Source organism: Zalophus californianus, chromosome 1 (assembly GCF_009762305.2).
Source record: "Zalophus californianus isolate mZalCal1 chromosome 1, mZalCal1.pri.v2, whole genome shotgun sequence".
In the NCBI taxonomy this organism is placed as follows: domain Eukaryota; kingdom Metazoa; phylum Chordata; class Mammalia; order Carnivora; family Otariidae; genus Zalophus; species Zalophus californianus.
This window is the reverse complement of record NC_045595.1, coordinates 135,688,458-135,714,510: the sequence shown is the minus strand read 5'-3', so window position 1 is coordinate 135,714,510 and position 26,053 is coordinate 135,688,458. Positions and strand designations below refer to the sequence as shown.

At 42.4% G+C, this 26,053-nt stretch overlaps 1 protein-coding gene across 1 annotated transcript in view; it reads left to right on the top strand.

Annotated features, from left to right (window-relative positions):
• Positions 1-15,849, top strand: part of C1H3orf70 (chromosome 1 C3orf70 homolog) — an 82,640-nt gene extending 66,791 nt beyond the window's left edge. Inside the window, exon 2 of the mRNA XM_027586787.2 lies at positions 9,623-15,849. Within this exon, the coding sequence (XP_027442588.1) occupies positions 9,623-10,179 (557 nt within the window). The 3' untranslated portion in view covers positions 10,180-15,849. The remainder of the gene's footprint in view (positions 1-9,622) is intronic.
• The last annotated feature ends 10,204 nt before the right edge of the window (positions 15,850-26,053 follow it).

Here is a 26,053-nt window from a genome sequence, read left to right as displayed (position 1 = left end):
GTCTTTTATCTTTTCTTTTTGGTAAATCTGGCCAGGGGTTTTATCAATCTTATCAGTTCTTTCAAAAAACCAGCTCCTAGTTTTGTTGATCTGTTCTACTGTTCTTTTGGTTTCTATTTCATCGATTTCTGCTCTGATCTTTACTGTTTCTCTTCTCCTGCTTGGTTTAGGCTTTATTTGCTGTTCTTTCTCCAGCTCCTTTAGGTGTAGGGTTAGGTTGTGTATTTGAGACCCTTCTTGTTTCTTGACAAAGGCTTGTATTGCTATATACTTTCCTCTTAGGACTGCCTTTGCTGCATCCCAAAGATTTGGGGAACAGTTGTGTTTTCTTTTTCATTTGTTTCCATGAATTTTTTAAATCCGTCTTTAATTTCCTGGTTGACCCATTCATTCTTTAGTAGGATGCTCTTTAACCTCCATGTATTTGAGTTCTTTCCGACTTTCCTCTTGTGATTGAGTTCTAGTTTCAAAGCATTGTGGTCTGAAAATATGCAGGGAATGATCCCAACCTTTTGGTACCAGTTGAGACCTGATTTGTGACCTAGGATGTGATCTATTCTGGAGAATGTTCCATGGGCACTAGAGAAGAATATGTATTCTGTTGCTTTGGGATGGAATGTTCTGAATATATTGTGAAGTCCATTTGGTCCAATGTGTCATTTAAAGTCTTTATTTCCTTGTTGACCTTTTGCTTAGATGATCTGTCCATTTCAGTGAGGGGGGTGTTAAAATTCCCTACTATTATTGTATTGTTGTCAATGTGTTTCTTTGCTTTTGTTATTAATTGGCTTATATAATTGGCTGCTCCCATGTTAGGGGCATAGATATTTACAATTGTTAGATCTTCTTGCTGGATGGACCCTTTAAGTATGATATAGTATCCTTCCTCATCTCTTACTATAGTCTTTGTTTTAAAATCTAATTTGTCTGATACAAGGATTGCTACCCCAGCTTTCTTTGGGTGTCCATTAGCATGGTAAATGGTTTTCCACCCCCTCACTTTCAATCTGGAGGTGTCTTTAGGTCTAAAATGAGTCTCTTGCTGACAGCATATCGATGGGTCTTGCTTTTTTATCCAATTTGATTCCTGTGTCTTTTGATTGGGGCACTTAGCCCATTTACATTCAGGGTAACTATTGAAAGGTATGAATTTAGTGCCATTGTATTGCCTGTAAGGTGACTGTTACTGTATATTCCCCCTGTTCCTTTCTGGTCTGTGTTACTTTTAGGCTCTCTCTTTGCTTAGAGGACCCCTTTCAATATTTCTTGTAGGGCTGGTTTCATGTTTGCAAATTCTTTTAGTTTTTATTTGTCCTGGAAGCTTTTTTTCTCACCTTCAATTTTCAATGACAGCCTAGCTGGATATAGTATTCTTGGCTGCATAATTTTCTCGTTAAGTGCTCTGAAGATATCATGCCAGCCCTTTCTGGCCTGCCAGGTCTCTGTGGATAGGTCTGTTGCCAATCTAATGTTTCTACCATTGTAGGTAACAGACCTCTTGTCCCGAGCTGCTTTCAGGATTTTCTCTTTGTCTTTGAGACTTGTAACTTTTACTATTAGATGTCGGGGTGTTGACCTATTTTTATTGATTTTGATGGGGGTTCTCTGTGCTTCCTGAATTTTGATGCATGTTTCCTTCCCCAAATTAGGGAAGTTCTCTGCTATTATTTGCTCCAATGTACCTTCTGTCCCTCTCTCTCTTTGTTCTTCTTCTGGGATCCCAATTATTCTAATATTGTTTTGTCTTATGGTATCGCTTATCTCTCGAATTCTGCCCTCGTCATCCTGTAGTTGTTTCTCTCTCTTTTTCTCAGCTTCTTTATTCTCCATCATTTGGTCTTCTATATCACTAATTCTCTCTTTTGCCTCATTTATCCTAGTAGTTAGAACCTCCATTTTTTATTGCACCTCAGTAATAGCCTTTTTGATTTCGACTTGGTTAGATTTTGGTTCTTTTATTTCTCCAGAAAGGGTTTCTCTAGTATCTTCCATGCTTTTTTTCAAGCCCAGCTAGTATCTTTATCATCATCATTCTGAACTCTAGTTCTGACATCTTACTAATGTCTGTATTGATTAGGTCCCTGGCAGTCGGTACTGCCTCTTGTTCTTTTTTTTTTTGAGGTGAGTTTTTCTGTCTTGTCATTTTGTCCAGAGGAGAATAGATGAATGAGGGAACCAAATGCTAACAGGGTAACAACGACCCCAGAAAAATATACACTAAACAAATCAGAAGAGACCTGAAACCAGGGGAAAAGAAAGGGAAAGAAAGAAAAAAGAAAAAAAAAAGATATGATCAGGCTGGTGAACCAATCACTGCCACACACTAGATTTTGGGCATATTTTGGTCTGTTAGAAGAAACTGCCTCCCAAAATTTTAAAGAAAGAAAAACATATATGTACAAAAATAAGGGTAAATATGATGAGGGGATGGAATATGACTGTAAAGATGAAAATTGTATTGGTTGAAAAAAGAAAGAAGTGAAATTAAAAAAAAGGAGAGAGTGTGATCAGGCAGGAGACTAGAACAAAGCCATACACTAGAGATTTAGGGTGTATTTTGGTCTTTTAGAAGAAACTGTATCCCAAAATTTTAAAGAGAGAACAACTTACATATATACCCAAAATAAGGTTAACTACAATGAAGGGATAGAATATGACTCTAAAAATGAAAAATAAAAAAGATTTTTAAGAAAGGGATTGATAAGATGTTGGTTGAAAAAGGGGGAAAATTTTTTTAAAAAAAGGAAAATTTTAAAAATTAACTTTGGGAAAAGACTAAAGAATGGGGGTGCAGAAAGCCATGAATTCTAGGTGCTGTATTCCCCTAGCGCTGGAGTTCTGCTGTTCTCATTGATCAGTAAACTTGGTCTTGGCTGGCTGTTCTTGCTGATCTTCTGGGGGAGGGACATGTTGCCGTGGTTCTCATGTCTTTGCCTGAGGCAGAATTGCCCTGCCCTTGCGGGGTTGGGCTAAGTAATCTGCTTGGGTTTGCTCTCGGGAGCTTTTGGTCCCTGCAAGATTTCTGTACAGCTTTGGAGGAGGAGAGTGAAAATGGCGGCCTCCCAGTCTCCGCCCCGGAGGAGCCGAGAACTTGAGGCTCCACTCCTCAGTGAGCCCCCAGAGAAAAGCAGTCGGTCACTCCCGTCTCCCCGGTCTCCGGCCGCACTCCGTGCTCACCCGGCCTGTGACCGAGCATTTCTATCTCTGGCACACGACCCCATGTGGAGTCTCCAAACCCAGCAGATCTCTGTGGTGCGCTCCCCTGCCGCTCCTCCTGGGGGAGGAACGGGAGTCTCCCTGGATCTGCTGCTTGTTGGGTTCCTGCTGGAGGAGCAGTGGCCCGACTGTGCCACAGATCATGGTTTATGGCAACCCCGAGCTGAGAGCCCACTCCTTTGCTGCAGCCGGCTTCCCTGCTCTGATACCTGGGAGCTCTGCCGCACTCAGGCACCCCCGGTCTTTCTGTGACCCCGAGGGTCCTGAGACCACACTGTCCCGCGAGGGTTCCCCCCCCCCCCCCCCGCTTAGCCACTGGAGCGATGTCCCTCAGCGGAGCCGGCTTCTAAAATTTCCAATTTTGTGCTCCGCTGCTCTATCACTTGCTGGTAACCAGGTGATGGAGGCTCCCTCCCCGCCCCCCATGGTCTGTCTTCACAAACATCACCTCAGATTCACTTCTCCAAATGGAACATCCTACCTTCCAGAAATGGTCGCTTTTCCTTTCAGAGAGTTGCTGCTATTCTTTTCTTCGATCTCCTGTTGAGTTTGTAGGTGTTCAGAATGGTTTCATCCCTATCCAGCTGAATTCCTGGGACCATACAAAATTTAGGTCTCCTACTCTGCCATCTTGATCCTCCCCCTGAGATTTTATTTCTTTAACACAGAGAGAGAGTACAAGCAGGGGGAGCAGCAGAGGAAGAGGGAGAAAGAAGCAGGCTCCCCACTGAGCAAGGAGCTGGGGCTTGATCCCAGGACCCCAAGATCATGACCTGAGCCACAGGCAGATGTTTAACCAACTGAGCCACCCCAGGCGCCCCTGAAATTTTTCACTTATGGATCATAATTGGTTTTTGTGATCTTAGTGTTGTGTAGTCAGTTTCATTATTGAGAAAATGGTTTCAGCGCCCTTGAAAAAGATTCCAGATAAATTGATGGGTTTGTGACATTTATTTTTATTTTTTATATAATTTTTTAATGGGAATTAAGTACTGTAGTTTAATATTCACTTTCCTATGGATGAATTTAGTGAGTGAATGAGTCATTAGCAAGCTAAGGCTGCCTCCCAGGACTATTTTGACAACAAGCTTAAGAATATGTTTAGGGGGCACCTGGGTGGCTCGGTCAGTTAAGTGTCTGCCTTCAGCTCAGGTCATGATTTCAGGGTCCTGGGATCAGCCCCCGTTGGCCTCCCTGCTCAGCAGGGAGTCTGCTTCTCCCTCTCCCTCTGCTGCTCCCCCTGCTTGTGCTCTCTGGCTCTCTGTCTGTCATATAAATAAAATCTTAAAAAAAGAAAAGAAAGAATGTGTTTAAATTCTTAAGAAAAGGAACTCTAGGGCTCCTTGGAGAAATGGCTGATTCCTGGACTGGGGCAGGGAAGTATAAGATAAGCCAGTAACCTCTTACAGTACCAGAAAGCAAGGAAGGCTCCAAAAAAGGATGGGGGCATGTTGAGAGGACACAGGTACTAACTTGAAGGAGCTCCCAGAGTTAAATATGGGACATTTGAACAGCAAAGTAAATAATGATAGTAATGGATTACAATCCATAGAACAAAATAAACTGTGAATCATGCTTAATTTAAATAATTGAAAAAATAACTGAAGGAGAAGGAATAACTCTTGCTTACGTAGAATTCTAATTAATAAATATAGAAGTAATGATAGAAATAGGAAATAACTGTTGGGCAAACACCACAGTAGTGATTATTGCAGACCAGACCCCCCTGTACATGCTAAAGTTAGTAGGTCAAAGTATGGTGACAAATGGGATATTTGCATAGTCTCAAAGTTATCTCTTCACAAGGTATTTAAGATATAAAGGAAAAACACTAACTTTATTGAGAAACCTAGACATCACATTAAACAAATGTGCAAAGTTACCATCTTCTGTAACAGCAGCATGTTACCTCCTGATAAAATGCATTGAAAAGTGCAGCATCACTTCTATGGGGATTTTTTTCCCCATTGTTTTAAATTATATTTTTTATTTTGAAAAAAATGATAGATTCACATGTAGTTTTATGAATAATACAGAGATTCCATGTATTCTTTACCTTCTTTCCCCTAGTAACAAGTACAGTTGCAAAATTGTAGTTCATTATCATAACCAAGATATTGATAGTGATGTAGTCATATTACAGACATTTCCATCGCTACAAGGATTCCTGGCATTGCCCTTGTGTAGCCTCACTCCTTTTTTTTAAAAAAAGATTTATTTACCCCAGAGAGAGAGAGAGAGTGTGCAAGAGCATATGAGCAGGGGGAGGGGAAACGGAGAGAGAGAATCCCAAGCAGACTCCCTGCTGATTGGGGAGCCCAATGTGGGGCTTGATCTCACCACCCCAAGATCATGACCTCATGATCCCAAGATCATGACCTGAGCAGAAATCAAGAGTTGGAAGCCGAACTGACTGAGCCACTCAGACACCCCGGCCTTGCTCTTTTTAAAAATTGGGCTGCTTATTTTCTGTTATTGAGTTGTAAGATTCTTTATATATTCTGAATCATATGGAGTTTCCCTTCCAGTTTGTTAATATAGTGAATTACATAGATTTTTTAGTATTAAAAATTGTAGTAAAATACACATAAAATTGACCATCATAATGATTTTAAAGTGTATGGTTCAGTGGTATCAATTACATTCATATTGTTGTACAGCCATCACCACTCACCATCTCCAGAACTCTCTTTATCCTGCAAAACTGAAACTCTATACCCATTAAATAGCTCCCTGTTCTCTCTTATCTACTGGCCCCAGGCAATCACTATTCTGTTTTCTTCCTATATGAATTTGATTAATCTAAGTGGCTCATATAAGTGATATCATACAGTATTTGTCTTTTTGTGACTGGCTTACTTCATTTAGCATAATGTCTTCAAGGTTCATCCATGTTGTAGCATGGATTTCCTTACTCTTTAAGGCTGGATAATATTCATTGTATATTCCACATCTTGTTTTTCCATTGATCTGTCGACAGATGGTTGGGTTGCTTTCACCTTTTGGCTAATGTGAATAACGCTGCTATGAACATGGTTTTGCAACGACTCTCTTTAAGACCTTGCTTTCATTTCTTTTGGGTATATACCCAGAAGTGGAATTGCTGGATTATATCTAGATTTTTCTTTTACTCTCTCTACTTTCTATTCTGCAAGCCCTGTCTCTCTCTGAATATCTTTTCCTTTTAGAGATTTAAGTTTTAAAAGTTCTCATCTATTTATTTCTTTAAATAACATAGTAAACGCTTAATAAAAAGACTGTTCAGAGAACAGAGTATAGTGGTTATTGAATTTCCGGACTGAGTGGCCAGGAACCCCCTTTTGTTTTAGTCCTTGCTATTGCAGTGTGTTAGTTTGTTTAATAAAAAGTACAGTGTAGCAGACATAATTGAATTTCTGGTAATTCAGGATCTTGTGGTGCTGCAGAGCTATCATTACAAATATAGACTCACAGTACAGTATACCAGAGGGCAGAAGTTATTGGGGAGTGGAACGAAGTACAAACCCTTCTGTACTCTTTACAAAACTAAATCTTTGATACAAGCTTGTTTTCTCCTGCTAAGTATGTGCTATAAGAAAATCAAACAATATAGTGTTAAAATTAATTGATGTTTGAAAGATGTTTACTAAACTTCGTTTCTCATCTGGCCGTCTTTACTACTTTTTTCTTCTGTGCCTTCCTCTTTGCATCTGTATGCCCATATCACCAGATAATGGGCTGTCACCCTAGCTCGGAGTAAGCACACTTAATAGGTGTAACTTGTAGAAGCAGATGGAATCTGGAGTGCAGTATTCTGCACATCTTTGTCTCCAGCTACATTTCTCTTTCTTTTACTACACTTCAAGGAAGAAAAACAGAGCTTTGGAGAAGACAGGACTAGAGAAAGAAAGAGGTAGAAGAGCTGAGATGAAGAGAAAGAGCAACAAATTTTTGAAGAAGCACAAAGGAGGAAAAGAAAGAGGAGGGTAGGGCCGGGGTGGGGGCAGTGGTGGGGAACAGGGGGAAGGACAGGGTGGTTACAGCAGTCCCAAAGTCAGGCTTCATGGACTCCCTTCTTTGGACTAAATAAAGTCCTGAACCCTGTGAGCCTGAGGAAGAATTTCTAGGAACTTCTACAGTGTGACAAGTGGATAACTAAACCAGAGGTCACTTGGGCCAGGATGAACTTAATCAGCATCCTACAACAGGCATTTCTTGAGTGCCTTTCATCCACAGCCTCCTGAACTCAGTAACCACCAGTCCCCCAGCCAAGAACAGAAAAGACCAAACTCCATTCCAGATGTTTTATTCACTCACTCTGTGAACATAAGGGGAGCAGTCCCCCAAGTTCTGCGAGTAGTCCCTTCTCTGTCCTTGCCAGACACATCTTTCTCTGGTCTTGGGGCTGGAAGATTGGAGGGGAGGCTTGAAGTTCTGCCTTCTTTGCCCCTTCAGCTGATAATGCCCGTGATGCTTGGATGTGGAGGTCCTACTGTACCAAACTATCAATTAGTCTTATTGATTTGAACTTTTCTTGACAAGTAGTAATACTGTACTGGCTTTATAGATAACAAAGAAATAAAGATAACTGGCATATTTGAAATATAGTTCCCCAGGCAGGTGTGATGGGTTCTTCTCAACTTGTATTTTTATCAGACTATATAGGGTTTGCATGATATATATGTGTGTGTGTGTGTGTCCAGGCTTCAAAGCAGACCTAAGAACCCAAAGGCTTAACAGTTTTAAATGTACCTTTCCATGTGTTACTCCAGAATGAAGACGAATATATTTTTCACATAATTTAGTTACAATGAAATGATAACAACTAAGCGTACATTTTTGTACAGTCGTCAGGAAACAGAAATAAAAAATATAGGCAGGCTAATTGAGCCTAATAGATTACTGATGTTGCACTATTTGTGGCCTAGTTTGCTACTCACATTTCTGATCTGAAATTGCTGTTCTCCCGTGGCCTAAATAAGTTGTTAAAAAGTCTAAGGTAGTTTTCCTTACAAATGTGATTTCTGTCCTAGAATTGCCAGTCTGACCAAGAAATAAACAGGAGCAGGTGCTATGCCCAGTGAGCAAATTGCTTGCAAAGAGATGCTCATGAGGATATCAGGAATCGGTAGTCCTGAGCCGGGGCGGTTCTGACCCCTAGGACTCTATGATAATGTCTGGTGACGGTGTTGAGTGTCATGCCTGAGGTGGAGGTGCTCCTGGCTTCTAATGGGTAGAGGTCAGGGGCCACTGCTAAACATCCTACGGTGCACAAGACACCCCCGAACAACAAAGAATTATCTGATCTAAAATGGCAGTAGTGCTAAGGTTAAAACGTGCTGTCATAAATATGCAGAAGATACAGTATGGACTGATTATCAACTATATTAGGAAAAACCCAAGATGGTGTCTACAATTGTGACTGTCTCAGTTTTTCAGGGTTTTTTTTTTAACTTTCAGATTTCTATTTTGAAATCATTTTAGATGTACAGACTATCTCTATTTCCTTAGCACTTGGTACATGAGAGGCTTTGCAAAATGTTGAGTGAAATGAAAGAGAACAAAGAAAGAGACACATTAGGGACAGATCTGTTTAGGTTTCACTTCCACGGTGAGCTATGTGAAACACTGCTCAGAGCAGAAAGTTTGTAGATAAGCTTGGTTTCCTGGAAACACCCAGTAGGTCACCCCCTACACCACCTGTACCCATGCTTCTGCTTAGCTTGGGTTGCTTAGTGCCAGTGGAATTGGTGGCAGGGAGAACTTCAACTAATTGGGCCATGAATGAGCTTGGGTCTTGAAAGAGATCATTTCACACCCTATTACCTTACCCCAGCCCTTGCTGGTGGCTAGGACAACCCTACAGGGCATTACCTATTAAATCTGTGTGTATATATGTATTCTGATGAAAACGTGGAAACCTAAAATGTGGAAGTCTTCTGTAATCCTGATAATGAATTGGTATATAGTCTTCCAGTTTTTAAATGTATATATTACACATATATTAATATATAATTATTAAAGATAGAATGGAATTAGAATTTTATAGTCTACTATTTTACAGCGTGTTTTTACCGTACTATATCGTGGGCATTCGGTATTATAGTGTGAGGGGTAAAACATTTAAAATTGTCTGTAACGTAAGGATTTTAGTATATACCCACTTCAGAAGTATTAGAAAAGACATAAATATAAATTAAAATTTGTTGAGTGTTGTTTCTTAGATGAAAATACCGTGATGTTATTATGTACCACGCTGTATTTTTCATTGATTATAACAATGTTGAGTGATTCTATTACCAGTTTCTTTTGACATTGAAATATTTTTAAAAACATCTGAGTCCTCGGAAAGAAACCATTATGGCTATGTTAATGTAGTTTGTGTCATACTCTTAGATTTCAACCACCTTTTTGGTGTTCCCCACAGGCAAATACGTGTATCAGCCCATGACCCCCGTGGAGCAGCTTCCGAGCACTGAGATTCCTGCGAAGCCTCGGGAACCCACAAACACCATTCAGATCTCAGTGTCACTCACTGAACACTTTTTGAAATTTGCATCTGTCTTCCAGCCGCCCCTCCCCCCTGATTCACCAAGGTACTGTATGATCTCAGACCTCTTTATCGACAATTATCAGGTTAAATGCATTAATGGGAAGATGTGTTATGTGCAGAAGCAGCCAGCGCCGCATTCCCACAAAATGAGCCCCGAGGAGGTCTCTGCACATGATGCCTTAATTTCAAGAGAGAGCAATACACCAAAAATAGATCACTGCTCTTCTCCCTCAAGTTCTGAGGACTCCGGGATCAATGCAATTGGGGCTCACTATGTGGAATCGTGTGATGAGGACACGGAAGAAGGAGCAGAACTGAGTTCCGAGGAAGATTACAGTCCTGAGAGCAGCTGGGAGCCGGATGAGTGCACCCTTCTCTCCCCTTCACAGTCTGATCTGGAAGTGATTGAGACAATAGAAACCACCGTGTGAGAGTCCAGGCAGGAAGCCACAGCCTCTGATCCATGCTGAGCCTTTGTACTTTTGTCTGATGGATCCTTTTTCCAATGCAGTTGGTATTTTCTACCCCTCTCTAACAACCATAGCAGTTCAGTGGTCTGCTGATTAGCATCACTCTTAAATTAGTCTTATAACTAAGACATTCTTTTTCTTATAAATGGTTTTCTTTTGTATCTTGACTTATTTTCTATGTAGCATCTGGTGTCATGAATTGTGACCCAGCCTTAAGTTCACTGGGAACTTTGAAAGCAATGAAGTGATGACTACAGAGTATCGTGGATCAGGTTGAGGAGCTACCCAGAGTGAAGGGGGCAGTGAAGGAGCTGGTTCTTCACACACACACACACACACACACGCACTCACACACGCACACACATACACATCCCTCTTGGCATTCCTTCTGATGTGCCGACAGGCACCCCTACTCTGCTAGCTCAAATGGGAATCAGCTCATGAGGGGGGAACAGAGGGTGTACTGGTAGATGCCATTCTGTCCCTTTTCCCTTCTCCTCACCACCTGCTGGGCCTAGGCCAGTGTTGCCTTGGCTTACTTCTGGAGGTACCTGGAGACCCTTGCTCAACCCCTAGTTATGGCCGGAGCTGATACCTTCAGTTTCACGTTCAGTCGGGCTTTAGCTGAGTGCCTACGCTCTGCAGGGTGCATCGGGGGGATGCAGACTGAAGAAGACCTGACTACTGATGGGAAGGGCCCCGCAGTCCAATAGAGGACTGTGCCAATGCATGCAGAATGTTCTGGGGACCCAGGGGAAGGAGAGAGCTTACAGCTGGGGAACATGTTGCAGCATTCAAGCTGGCCTCTTGGGTGGATTCCTCAGTGTTTCCCTGTTTTTCTTAATTGTTCTTCAAATCCGGGGAAAACTTTTAGGAAGTTATATAGGTATTATATTTAGGAGGCAGCCACATCTGACGTCTTAAGAAAAAAAAACAGTAATAGTTTTAGTTAGCATGGAAATGCTAAAGAGCAGTCCTTTAGGGATTAGGAATGAATCTAATAGGTTTGATTAATTCTGCTTCATTTGGTTGTATGAAGCATTAGAATGATTTAGGTGAGAAATGGATTAGAATTCAGTATGATGCATGGATTTTTTATGCAAATGCAAAAGCAGTTGAAATAGTTTGCTGCTAAGTCAGGAGAAAATATTTTGTGTGATATTCATTCACTTTACTATGGTAATAGTCATAGTCTGTTGTACATGTTCTCTTTTCTCACACACACAAAATAGTGAATAATTCTTATTTAGCTCTCTTCAGAATTCTAATTTCCATTTATACAAGGTGTTTTTGTGTGAGTTGCTTATCTGCCATTTCTCCAGATCTGCTTTCTGTAAGGCATAGTTAAGAATCCAGGAAGTTTAAAATATGGCCCTAATGAAACCAGAACTATCAGAGGTGGAGAGAGAGAAATATGTCTCGTATCCTAACCATGAGTGTGCTCTTGTGGCATTATCTCGTGCTCCGTCCACATTTTGGCACGTCTCTTCTATGTCCCATGAGTTTGTATTTTAAGAAACAAGAAGAGGCCCGTTGTGTTCTTCCCTGAAGCATCCATTTGGCATCCTTCACAAATCCCTCGAGGCAGAGTCTGTTTTCTTAGTAGTATGTATAGTTCACGTGATTGGCTAGAACATTTCGTCAGGCTTAGGTGCCCAGAACATCCCTAGGGATTAGAAAGCTGAGTACGCATATTCCTTTGAAAACAGTGTTAGTTAAAACTTCCTATGCTGGGTGAGAATGCAGCATACAGTTCGCACTTACTGAAATGTATAGACTCAACAAGTCACACCAGGCAGGGGGTGAGAGGAGCTGCAGGAACAGCAGGGTACAGGAAAGGACAGGTGGAGGGGTGGGGGGGCGCAGAGAGCGGCTTCCCGGCCCAGGTGGCTTAGGGACAGACCTCGGATGAGCCTGCCCATGGTTCTCAGTGCCTCCTGTGATGGGGTCACCAGCTGGAGGAGGGCATAAAGGCCCAGTCCTGGGACCCAAGTGGTGCAGCCAGCCACTGTGTGCACCTGCCCTTGGGTGAGCTCACTGAAGCCCCTGGGTGGGCACATGGAGGGTCTTCTTTCTCTACACCCCTCCTATCAGTTCTCAACTCTGGGCCCACATTCCCATTCATTAAACTGATTGGAGTCAACCACCAGGTCTCCAAAGCCATGGAAATACGTGGTCACAGGGCCACGTTTCTGAAGCTGGTTGTGTCAGGGTTGGGGCCTTTATTGGTAGTATCTACGACTTTTGCCTAGGTTCCTGTTTTTTAAACTCCTGAACTGCCATTCAGATTACCCATGATTTTAACGGAATTTTTGGATTTAATAATGGTTGATAATCACTTTAAATATTTGCACAATCTCTTTATAATTAAAAACTCACTAAGCTTCACTTGCTACTGTTTTATAGAATTGGAGATATTCCATTGGATTCTAAATATCAGATGCTCCTGGATCTCAAAATAGCCTTTTCTACACAAGCACAAGCAAGAATTTCTTTGTCCTAGCACTGTTAATAATTCTCTGAAATCATATATAATTGAACCAGAATTGTTTCTTTATGCTTGCATTCCAAAAACAACTGATAAGGATATAAAAATGTGTATTTACAACTTAAATTCTAGGCCTACCTGTTATATATTATATAAAAGAATTTCTCTGTAAACCTGATATTATATTGCTCATTTGTATAAGTATATTTATAGGCACTTTAGAAAATGTTTAGACTGTAATGTGTATTATAGACCTCAAACACAGTCATGTTAAGTAGTCTTTTGGTTAATACTTATCCATTGACAGGTATGAAAACTTTATAGCGTGAACCTGGTAGTTTGCTCACTTGGAGCAAAGGGTTGGGCTGTGTGGATGGAGAAACTGCTTTTGGGGTCCTTGATGGAAACCTGGCTCCATTCCCACTTCTGGCAAGTTGGTGTAAAAGCTAGTAGGCGGACAATGCCAACTCAGTGCTGTATGGAATGTAGCTTTCTTACCAAACCAGCATTGATTTTAGGATTTTCATGGTTTGAATATGTTCATAACTTTTCTGAGAAATGACAAGCCAATTAAAATGCTTTTGTGGTCATAATTCTTTGGCACATTAACAAATAAGGCTTTACTGTCAAATCTAGGTATTTTTTTTTTACCTTGTAATTTTTAAGATTTGAAGTAAGAATTTGAGAAAACTCTGGAGAAAAACCAGTTGCTTTCCTGGAAAAGGAAAATGTGTACTTCAAGGTAATACAATGTAAAACCAAACCAAATGAAAGCACCCAAACCAAAACAAAGCTGCGAAGTGGTTGTCCTGAGGTACCATTCGGATTTGATCCAGGATTGGATCCTGTTTTAGGACTGGTTGTTTTATTTTTTAACCTTAACCTCCACTTCCTGGCCTCTTTGAAACCGTTCTTTTGGGACTAATCATAACAAACGCCTTTTATACAAATTTGTCTATCTGGGCAACAGGACACCACCTATTTTAGAAAGCTGTCAAAATACCCAGACGTGTTCGGTGGTTTAAATACTTTTGGGCAAGGGGAAACAAGCACAAGTTAAACTAATATTTATACATCAGCTCTTGATTTTTCCATCTTGTTTGCCAAGTTGTATTGACATGTTTTGGCTTTTCACGTGAGGGGAAACATTTTACAGTTTTCTCTCCTACTCCCCTCCCCACGGGAGGTGGGAGCCAGAATTGAGGAGGCCAGTTGCATTCTAGGCTTTTCGGTGAACAGTGTGGGATTGTGTCTCTTCCCGTTGAGGAGGAGAGGGGAAGGAAATGGGAGTTGGACTAACCGTCTCAGTGCTGTGAATTCTAGGGTTGTATGTATTTCTCACCTCCAAACATAAGTATAAGGGCACTTCTCAAAATTAATTTTGAAATTCTTTACCTTTTAAAAATGTTATGTCTCTGCTCCCTTTCATTATTCTGGGGAATGGAGAGTTGACTGTATTGCGTGCGGAAGGGCCGTGTTTCTCTGAGTGCTTAGAGTTCTGTTGGGACTGAAGTGGTGCTCTTTTACTAGTGTGAACAAGTCTGAAAGCACATGGTCACCAGGGGCTTGAATATTGAGCTTCTGCATCATTGTGTCCATATACACTTTCTAAGGCTGTTCATACCTTGCAGTAGTCACTTACTGTGCTACTTTTTGCACCTGTTCTATGTTAAAGTTTTAAGCACAATGTTGACCCCTCTGTAATTTCCTAAAATTATATTGTTTTCCTACAGACAGCTCAACTTTCCTTTATGTATAATACTTTAGGAAAATACTTACTTGTAAAATAAATGTAATTTTTTTCTTTTGTAACAGCTCAAATCTGATATTTTGGAGTTTGGAATATTCTCTCCCCTCCCTTTCTTCTTTGGAGAGGTTCTGTCTGGTTTAAATAACACATCGTGAACAAAACAAAAACAGAAACCCGCATTTGTGAAATGTGTAACATGTATATTGAGTGCTTACTTTGTGCCAGGAAATAACGCAGTTCACATCATCATCACACTTGACTGTACAAAAACTACGAAGCGCAGCGGAGCATTACTACTCAAAATGGTAATATACTCACAGTCAACTACTCACAACTCCCAGAACACTTTGCAACAAGGACTTTTTCGTTGGCTACATCAGATTTATACTAATATACTTACCCCGCCCCCCAGTCTTTATTTCACACCAAGCCACAGCTTTGTATTTGGTTTACACATGCCCTGTGAGACACTTCTAAGCATAGGTCCCGGGGGTGCAGTCGCTTGTCACCAAGGCCCAGGGTCCAGACCTCGGTGTGGCAAACCCAGAGGCTCAATTCGCTAATTCACACCTAGAAAAGAGCAGCTTCTGGGGTCGGGTTTCATCGAATAACCTCACTAGGGACTGCTAAATAAATTTGCTGATGAGTAACAATGATAATGCCATTGTTACGGTTATTAGGAATTGCAGCCCAGCCTTGCTGTTCAGGGCAGTCCTCTAAGGGAGATTTCAGCGCTGCATTTCACGGATCCGGAAAAGTGCTCGAGGAGTAAATACTTTTGCCCCAAGTGACACCACTTGTAGGTAGCCGGAGTCAGAGGGAACCCAGCTCCTTTGGCTCCCGAGCTCCCGTTCTCGGCCCTTTGCCTGAGTTGCTCCCTCTGGTGGCTCCTCTTCCCAAGCTCAGGGTAGTTGGAGGCTGAGCCCGGACGCTGCTGGGGAGCCTGGGAGCAGGGCGGAGGGGGTGACGTTCCATCTCTAACCCAGCGCACCCCTGCCCACAGGCTGGTGCACCCCGCCTCACCCGGTGGGGCTGCTCTGCAGGCGGTGTCCCAGCAACACCAACAGACTCCCTTCCTCCCCGCCTTCTGTGCTCCACACAGACCACCCCCAGCACACACACACCATCTTGCAGACATTTCAGTGCTTTGATGAGGCTGTGGCTTCTTCCATGTTTAATCACATCTTGACTAGCATTCTAGGCTAGCCGTTTCTGCCTTCACAAAAGACGACTTGTCTTAAAAGGACTTTTGCCGACAGCTAATCTCATCTACTGCATGTGCATTTTACTCACTTAACTCTACATAATTGTACTGCCAAGTTCTAGAAGGCATCTCATTGTAGCCTCCTACAAATGCTGACTACATACACTTGTATTCTGCAATAAACTTTAATTTAGCATCTCGTCCTCATTACAGTGCAATCACTGCAAACTGGTAATGTCTTTAACCCTTGCCGTGCCACCCCATTCTGTGCTGACCAAAGGGAGTGAGGCAGGACCTTGGGCCTCAGGCTTGTCACAGTAGGGTTCAAGGAGGTGCAGTCAGAGGTCAGATGGAATTCTGCAGGAACCAAGCAGGTGTGGGAACTGATGGAAATGAAAAGCAAGGCAAAGCAAACATGGCAGCTATTAGTGGTGTTTTTCTGTTTGCCTTTTTGAATTTTCCTAGTTGTCTAAAATGAATTGATACTACTTTATAATCAGAAACCCAGGAAATTATTTTGAAGAGGATGAGTCCTAGGGCGGTGAGTGCAGGCGGAGCATTTGCAGGGTGTGTGGGGTGGAGGTAGAGAGCCCACAAGTCTGGGTGGTGACTCACCCGCTCAGGCACCTGCTGGATGGGATTAAAGGCTGGACTGGGGCGTGTGTGTCCTTGAACTAACCAGCCTCCACTGAGCAGTGACCCCATTCCAGGCCTCCAACTGTGGATGGAAAGTTCTTGCGCCGGTGGGTTGGAGAAAGGAGAGGATTTGTTTCTTACTGTCTTTCTCAGTCCCCAGCCTGAAGCTCTGCAGGTGAATTTGGAGATGGGAGAACAGAAGGCTTGGGCTTCGTTGGGTTACCTTAGCCCTCTGTATCACCTAGTGTAAGACCCTAGATGATTTATCCCAAGGAAGAGATCTGGAGTGTCACCGCAAGATGATGACCATGTGGCACTGTGAATCAGCAAAGGAAGCAACATCTGGGGATGTGACCAAGCATTTTCCCAGATGTCAGCCTATCGTCCACACCCCGAAACTGTGTGGTAGGCGGGAGATGATGATTTCGTGAATTTATAGCTGAAGCAACCAATAGCAAAGTCAACTCTAAAGGCAGGTAAGTGAGTCCCACGTGGCAGGTAAGTAGCAGGGCCCAAACTCCACGTGTCTCCTGAGATTCCAGAGCCAACTGGGGTGACTCCGTCACTTGTTGAGCCTGTGCAGTCAAACCCTGTTCTGCCCCTGCTTCGGCCTATTCCCTCTGTGCTCACTCACCTGCCTCTCTCCTCCCCACACCTGAGGTTCTGAGGTGGTCCGTTGCACACACCCAGGCCCACCTCTCCCTGGACCGGCCCTGGCTCTAGGTGGAGGCGTCAGTGAGCTACAGCTCAGCCCCCTGGGCACCCCTGATGTTGCCCTTGTTGCTAAGTCGCTCTGGCTTTGTGCCCAGCTTGGCTTGACCTGGACCAGGGTCTGGCCTGGGAGCTCAGACACTGCCTTGTGCTCGGGTGGGTCCTGGATCGAAGAACTCTGTTGGGAATCGGCCTCCGATCATAGCCCTTTTGTTACCTGCTGCCTCTGCCCTCTCCCCTTCTCAGCCCTGTTGGGGTGGGGCCTTTGATGCCAACTGCTTTCTTAATTATTGCATATTCTTCTTTCATCACCTATCTAATCTCTGCTTAAACAGGGCCCCATGCAGTAGACAAAGGGCTGAGATTCTGCCCTCATGTTTAGAACCTGCCTGTGTGAACTGTGATGCCAAAATTCGCAAAGTAAATGTAGGCACATCCACATATCTATAGAAGGACCTGGAAAAGCCATTGCAGTCTATCCACAATACCACTCTAAGAGGGCACATAGGCCAGAAGCTTTTGGGAAGACCCCGGGTTGGGGGACTGCTCTGTGTCTGGAGGGGGTGCTCAAAGAGGAATGAAGGGAGGAATCACCATCTCAGGTAGAGGTGAGAGTATAGTGTGGGAATGTTGACGGGTGATGGGCAGACACATCCTTCTAGAGAGAAGAGGCTGGGTTGGGCAAACCATGAAGTCTTGGTACATGGCACCCCGCAGACTATTAGGAGCAGATCCTGACCTTTGAGATAGTCGTGGTGCAGAGTTCTAAGGGAACAGATGTCAGGCAAGAACGGGGGCCACCAGGCTCCTCGGTTTTGGAGAAGAGCTCCAGTGGGAAGCTGAGGCCCAGCCCCACCAGCAACTTCATAAGCAGAGCCTGTCAGTCTCCTGAGCCAACCACCTACCTGCTGGCTGGGACAGGAAGCAGATATCAGGGCCTGTGCACTAAAAGCCAAGCTCAGGTGAAGGGTGGGGGTGCGCATCTCCTGTCATACCTATCCCGTGTCCCCCGCCGAAGCTGTAGACATTCATGCAGGCCGGCGTATATTCAAAAAGGTGTCGATTACATCTACCCCTTGACCCTGCAAGATTATTCCTAAGCTTATACCCAACAGAACTGCATACGTATGTTCACCAAAAGACAGGAAGAAGAATGGTAAAAGGCCCATCCTGGAAACAATTCAAATGCCCATTAACAATACAATGGATGGGGCGCCTGGGTGGCTCATTCGGTTAAGCGTCTGCCTTCGGCTCAGGTCATGATCCCGGGGTCCTGGGATCGAGTCCCGCATCGGGCTCCCTGCTCCTTGGGGGCCTGCTTCTCCCTCTGCCTCTCTCTCTCTCTCTCTTTGTCTCTCATGAATAAATAAAATCTTTAAAAAAATGGATGAATTATGGTATATTCATATAATAGACTACTATTCAACAATGAGAAGGAATAACAAAGATAAATCTCACAAACAGAATTGGAGAAGGAAGCCACTTCCAAAAGCGTACATAATGTACTTTATTTATATAAAGTTCAAGACAAGCAAAACTATGCTATTGGAAGTCAGGATGGTGGTTAACTTGCAGGGCATGATGAACAGAGAATTCAGGGGGCCTCTGGGGTGCTGGTCATTTCTATTTGCTTGATCTAGGTGCTGGTTCTACAGGTGTCTTCACTGAATTCATCCAGGTGTACGCATCAGGTTTGTGAACATTCTGTCCATAAAAAAAGTGACTTTAAAGAAAATATGGTAATACCTTTACATTTTAAGCACTGTGCTATGGAGGATACGGGAGTGTACAGAACGCAATTCTGCTCTCAAGTGATGGGGACGGAGAGGAAGCCCCCCCAAGTGTGGACAAAGGGTGAATCAAACTGCCATTTTCCTCCAGGAGCTATGCAAGGCTTCATAGAGTATCAGCGTGTAGAGGAGGCTGTTGGCAGAAGGAGGGGCCCCTGGGATGGAAGCTGGTGAGCCAGAGCTGCCCTCCAGAAGTTCAAGGGTGCTCTGACTCCCTGGGGCCTGGAGTTGGTGGTGGGCTGCCCAGAGGACAACACACGAAGAGGCCTTCCCTGAATCTTCGGGCACGTCAAAAGCATCTAATTCTGGAGATGCACCTTTGGAAAAACACTTTCTGTAGGCAGAGCTGAGTGGAAACACGCTGTTTCTAAAAGGATCCCCAAAGCTCTGAATTATTTATTCACTAAAGCATTCATCATTGATGAGGCCCCCTGTTGGCTTCCCTCCTCCACAGACACCTTCCCTCCCCCTCACCACAGAAGGTTCTGGTTGGCAGTGTTACCTTTGGAAATCGTCTTCCCACCCATCATTTGGACCTTTGCTATAGATGGAGCAGATCATTTTTATTTTTATTTTTCAGAAGAGCAGACAGCCTTCCTCAGCTCTCATGTGGGCCAGTGGTGGGGCTCCTGAGTGGCAACCCAGCACTCTTTCCGGCAGTCCATTCTGCTGTTTGTGGAGAACTGGGCGGGACTCTCCCCTTGGTGGTGGTGGTGGGGTGGTGGGCGGCAAACACAGTGGGCAGGGGCACTCGGCTGAAGCTGGGAGCTGAGAGTAACCGTTTTCAGGTGGGCCACAGTAATATTCAAATACTTACTGTTTACCAGGAAGGAACAAAGCTGTGATGGATACTGCTGTGTTTTGACCAACCAGATCCACTCCCCTCCCCCATCAGGGCCTTGATGTCCTTTCAGAGGGTCATCTCTTCCTCCCCCACAGCGGGGCAGCTTGAGAAGAGACTCTTCAGACCAGGTACCTGCTCTCCCAAACTGCACCTGAAGGGTCTATGGAAATTTCCTCCCCAGAGCCTTCCTTTACCATCTGTCACAGCCAAGGGGTGAGCATGTGACCTAGTAAAGCCGCTGGAGCTCAGCACTGGGGCTGGAGTGGGGGACCCTTAGAGCTGCTGGCTCTTAGGCTGCTCCTGGATCCTGGGAGCTCCCCTGCTCCCCTCTGTGAGCTCCATGGAGATGTCAGCAGAGTCTAGATGTTGCTGAGTCTAGAAATACTTCCGGACAAATACTTGCCCCTAAGGGACTGCTTCGAAGCAGGACCTGACATCACTGCGGAGTAGAACATCTGCTCAGTGCCATGAGAAGGGACAGGGACGGTGGCTTCCAGATGGCAGGGACTGGGGCTCAGCTCAGGCCTGCCACATCCCCAGTGCCCAGGCCTGCCCAGCACTCAGAGTCCGTTCCTCATCTACCCTCAGCAGAGACAAGAGGGCTCTTCAAATCCAATCCAGAGTATACTCTTAGGAAGGCATGACCTGAATCTCAAGATGCTATAATTTACTCAATGGTACTGTCACTGGAATGAGAAGTTAAAGAACTCAAGGACTGAGAAAATAGGGCAGGGGCTAAAGAAGAGTCATTTGTTGTTTACTGGCCTTGATTTGAACAGAAGTTCTGATATTCAGAATAGCTTTTGCTCTTTAGACTATAAAATGAAGAAGGGCAATTACCAAATTTTGTTTTGAGAATATCCAGTGCCTTTGGCTTTAATTTTAGGCTCATTGAGAAACCTGATATGTAATTTGGGCAGGGAGCATCCGGAATATCTGGAATCACAGTTCTGAGTTCAAATCCCTGATCTGTCACTTAAAAAATTACATTTCAGGTGTAGAGCTTTTTATTTCCATTATCTGTATGTACTACAAAGTGGTCACCACCATCCATCACCAAACACTTGACTCCTTCAACCATTTTGCCCACCCTTCTTCAACCCCCTTCCCCTCTGGTAACCACTAGTCTTTTCTCTGTATCTGAGTTTGTTTTGTTTTATTTTATGTGTTTATTTGCTTTGTTTTTTTAGATTCCACATTTGAGTGAAATCATATGGTAATTGTCTTTTTCTGACTTATTTTGCTTAGCATAGGACCTACAAGTTCCATCCATGTTGTTGTAAACGTCAAGATCTCTCTCTCTCTTTTTTTTAAAAGATTTTATTTATTTATTTGAGAGAGAGAAAGCAAGAGACAGAGCACAAGTGGAGGGGGAAGGGCAAGGGAGAGGGAGAAGCAGACTCCCCACTGAGCAGGAAGCCTGATGTGGGGCTCCATCCCAGGACCCTGGGATCATGACCTGAGCCAAAGGCAGATGCTTAACTGACTGAGCCACCCAGGTGCCCTGATTTCATTCTTTTTTATGGCTGAATAATATTCCACTTTGTAAATATACCACATCTTCTTTATCCATTCATCTATCAATGGATACTTTGGTTGTTTCCATATCTTAGTTATTATAAATAATGCTGAAATGGACACAAGGGTACATATGTCTTTTTGAATTAGTGTTTTCATATTCTTCAGATAAATACTCAGAAGTTGAATTCCTGGATCATATGGTAGTTCTATTCTTAATTTTTTGAGGAATAAACATGCTGCATTCTGTAGTGGCTGCACCAATTTGCATTTCCACCAATAGTGTACGAGGGTTCCCTTTTCTCTACATCCTCTCCAACAATTGTCATTTCTTGCCTTTTTGATAACAGACATTCCAATAGGGTTAAAGAATATATCATTGTGGTTTTGATCTGCATTTTCCTAATAATTGGTGATACTGAGCACCTTTTCATGCACTTGTATGTCCTCTTTGGAGAAATGTCTATTCAGATCCTCTGCCCATTTTTAAATCAAGTTTTGTTGTTATTATTGAGTTGTATGAGTTCCTTGTATGTTTTGGATACTAACTCCTTACTGGATATATGGTTTACAAATATCTTCTCCATTCAGTAGGTTGCCTTTTGGTTTAATGATTTTTTTTTTTTTTTTTGGCTGTGCAGTTGATGTAGTCCCATTTGTTTATTTTTGCTTTTTTACCTTTGCCTTTGGAGTCAGATCCACAAAGACATTACTAAGATCAATATCAAGGAGTTTATGCCTATGTTTTCTTCTAGGAATTTTATGGTTTCAGGTGTTACATTCTTCAATCTATTTTGAATTAATTTTTGTGTGTAGTGTAAAATAGTCATTTAATTTAATTCCTTTGCATGTAGCTGTCCAGTTTTCCCAGCACCATTTATTTAAGAGACAGTTCTTTCTCCATTGTGTGTTCTTGGATCTTTTGTCATAGATTTATTGTCTATATATATATATTTTTTGGTGGGGGCTCTTAGTTTTGTTCCATTGACTTTTGTATCTGGTTTTGTACCAATGCCATACTGTTTTAATTACTCTAAATTTGTGGTATAGTGTAAAATCAGAGAGTGTGGTAACTCTGGGTTTGTTACTTTTTTTTTTTAAGATTTTATTTATTTGAGAGAGAGAGAGAGCATGAGAGGGGGCAGGGTCAGAGGGAGAAGCAGACTCCCTGCTGAGCAGGGAGCCAATGCGGGACTTGACCCTGGGACTCCAGGATCATGACCTGAGCTGAAGGCAGTCACTTAACCAACTGAGCCACCCAGGTGCCCTGGGTCTGTTATTCTTACTTACTCTTTCTCAAGACTGCTTTGGCTATTTGGGATCTTTTGTGTGGTTCCATGAAAATTTTAGAATGATTTGTTCTAGTTCTGTGGAGTATGCCATTGGTATTTTGATAGGTATTGCATTGAATCTGTAGATTGCTTTGTGTAGTATGGACATTTTAACACTACTAATTCTTCCAACTCATGAGCATGGAATATCTTTCCATTTGTGTCTTTTTCAATTTCTTTCATCAGCATCTTATAATTTTCAGTGCACAGGTCTTTAACCTCCTTGGTTAAATTTATTTCTGAGCATTTCAGAATTTTTCAATGCAATTGTAACTGGGATTGTTTTCTTAATTTCTGTTTTTTGTTATCAGTGTATAGAAATGCCATAGATTTCTGCATGTTGATTTTTTTAAAAATATTTTATTTATTTATTTGACAGGGAGAGAGACAGAGAGAGAGCCCAAGCAGGGGGAGCAGCAGAGGGAGAGGGAGAAGCAGGCTTTCAGCCGAGCAGGGAGCCCAATGCAGGGCTCGATTCCAGGACCCTGGGATCATGACCTGAGCCAAAGGCAGACGCTTAACGGACTGAGCCACCCAGGTGCCCTTGTATGTTGATTTTGTATCATGCAACTTTACTGAATTCATTTATTAGTTCTAACAGTTTTTTGGTGGATTCTTTAGGGTATCCTATATATATAGCATCATGTTATCTGCAAATAGTGATAGTTTTACTTCTTTTCTGATTTGGATGCCTGTTATTTCTTTTTCTTGGCTAGTTGCTTTGGCTAGGACTTCCAATACCTTCTCAAATAAAAGTGGTAAAAGTGGGCACATTTATCTTGTTCCCGTTCTTTTTTCTCTCTCTTGTTCCCGTTCTTAAAGGAAAAGTTTTCAGCTTTTCACCATTAAGTATGATGTTAGGTTGTAAGATTGTCATATACGACAACTTGTTGAGGTACCCACTTTTGGTACTCAATACCCACTTTGTTGAGAGATTTTTTACCCATAATTGGATGTTGCATTTTGTCAAATGGTTTTTTTGTATCTGTTGAGATGATCATATGATCATTATCTTTCATTTTGTTAAGGTGATGTATCATGTTGATTAATTTGCAGATATTGAACCATCCTTGAATATCTGGAATAAATCCCACTTGACCATAGTGTATGATCCTTTTAATGTATTGTTGGATTTCATCTGCTAATATTTTGTTGAGGATGTTTGCATCTATGTTCATCAAGGATATTGGCCTATTTTTTTTTTTTTTGGTGTCCTTGTCTGGCTTTGGTATTAGGATAATGCTGGCCCCATAAAATGTGTTTGGCAGCTTTCCCTCCTCTTCAATTTTTTGAAATAGTTTGAGAAGGACAGGTAGTAAATCTTTGAATGTTTGGTAGAATTCACCAATGAATCCAACCTATCCCAGACCTTTTTTTTTTTCTTTATTGGGAGGTTTCTGATTACTCTTTCAATCTGCTTACTAGTAATTGGACTATTCAAATTTTCTATTTCTTCATAATTCAGTCTTAGAAGATTGTTTATTTCTAGGAATTTATCCATTTCCTCTAGGTTGTCCAGTTTGCTGGCATATAATTGTTCATAGTAGTCTCATGATCCTTTGTATTTCTGTAGTATCAACTGTAACTTCTCTTTCATTCTTGATTTTATTTGAGTCCTCTCTTTTTTCTTGGGTTGTCTAAGGGTTTGTTGATTTTGTTTATCTTTTCAAAGAATCAGCTCTTAGTTTCATTTATCTTTTCTTTTGTCCTTTTAGTCTTTATTTCATTTATTTCCATTCTGATCTTTATTATTTTTTTCCTTTTACTAATACTTGACGTTGTTTTTCTAGTTCTTTACACCTACACTCTCTAGGTGTAAAGAAAGATTTTTATTTTTTTGAGGTAGGCCTGTATTGCTATGAACATCCCACTTAGAACTACTTTTGCTGCACCCCATAGATTTTGATATGTTCTATTTCTTTTTTTTTAAGATTTATTTATTTATTAGAGAGAAACAGAGAGACAGAGAGAGTAAAAGCAGGGGGAGAGGCAGAGGGAGAGGGAGAAGCAGACTTCCCACTGAGCTGGGAGCTGGATGTGGGACTCGATCCCAGGACCTGGAGATCATGACCTGAGCTGAAGGCAGACGCTTAACCATCTGAGCCACCCAGGCACCCCGATATGTTCTATTTCTGTTTCCATTTGTCTCTAGGTAATTTTTTATTTCTCCTTTGATTTCTTTGATGACTCACTGGTTGTTTAGTAACATGTTATTCGATTTCCACATTTTTGTGTTTTTTCCCATTTTCCTCTTGTAATTAATTTCTAGTTTCAGATCAGAAAAGATGCTTTATGTGATTTAAATTTTCTTGAATGTACTGAGATTTGTTTTGCGGCCCAACACATGACTGTTCTGGAAAATGTTCCATGTACATTCCATCTGCTTTAGGATGGAATGTTCTGTGTATATCTAGTAAGTCCATCTGGTCTAATGTGTTGTTTAAGACCAATATATTCTAATTAATTTTTTGCCTGGATGATCTATCCATTGACGAAAGTAAGGTATTAAAATCCCTTACTATTGGTGCATTGCTTTCAATTTCTCTCTTTAGGTCTGTTAATATTTGCTGTACATACTTTGGTGCTCCTATGTTGGGTGCATATATATTTACAAGTGTTATATCTTCTTGCTGGATGGAACTCTTTATCATTTTTAAAAAAGATTTTATTTATTTGAGAGAGAGCAAGAGAGTGAGTGAGGGAGAACAAGCAGGGGGAGCCGCAGAGGGAGAGAAGCAGACTCTCCACTGAGCAGGGAGCCTGACATGGGGCTCGATCCCAGGACCTTGGGATCATGACAGATGCTTAACTGACTGAGCCACTCGGGCACCCTGACCCCTTTATCATTATGTAATGCCTTTTTTGTCTTTTATTAGTCTTTGTTTTAAAGTGTGTTTTGTCTGATATGCATATAATTACTCCAGCTTTCATTTCCATTTGCATGGAATTATCTTTTTCTATCCCTTCACTTTCAGTCTGTGCATGTCTCTTGATCTGAAGTGAGACTCTTGTAAGCACCATATATATAGTTCTTGTCTTTTTTTTAAAAAAAGATTTTATTTATTTATTTTGACAGAGAGAGAGAGAAACAGCGAGAGAGGGAACACAAGCAGGGGGAGTGGGAGAGGGAGAAGCAGGCTTCCCGCCGAGCAGGGAGCCCGAAGCGGGGCTCGATCCCAGGACCCTGGGACCGTGACCTGAGCCGAAGGCAGACGCTCAACGACTGAGCCACCCAGGCGCCCTGTTGTCTTTTTTTTTTTTAAATCTATTCAGCCACCCTCCATTTTTTGACTGGTGAATTTAGTTCATTTCCATTGAAAGTAATTATTGATGAGTACATACTTATTGCTGTTTTGTTGTTTTCTGGCTGTTTTGGTAGTTCCTCCCTGTTCCTTCTTCTCCTGGTCTTTTCCCTTGTGGTGGTTGTCTGTCTTTCTCTTCCTTTCTTTCTCTCTCTCTTTCCTTTCTCCTTCCTTCCGTCCTTCCTTCCTTTTCTTTTTTTATCCTCTCTCTTCTTTCTCTTTCTCTTTCTTCCTCTCTCTCTTCCTTTCTTCCTCTCAATA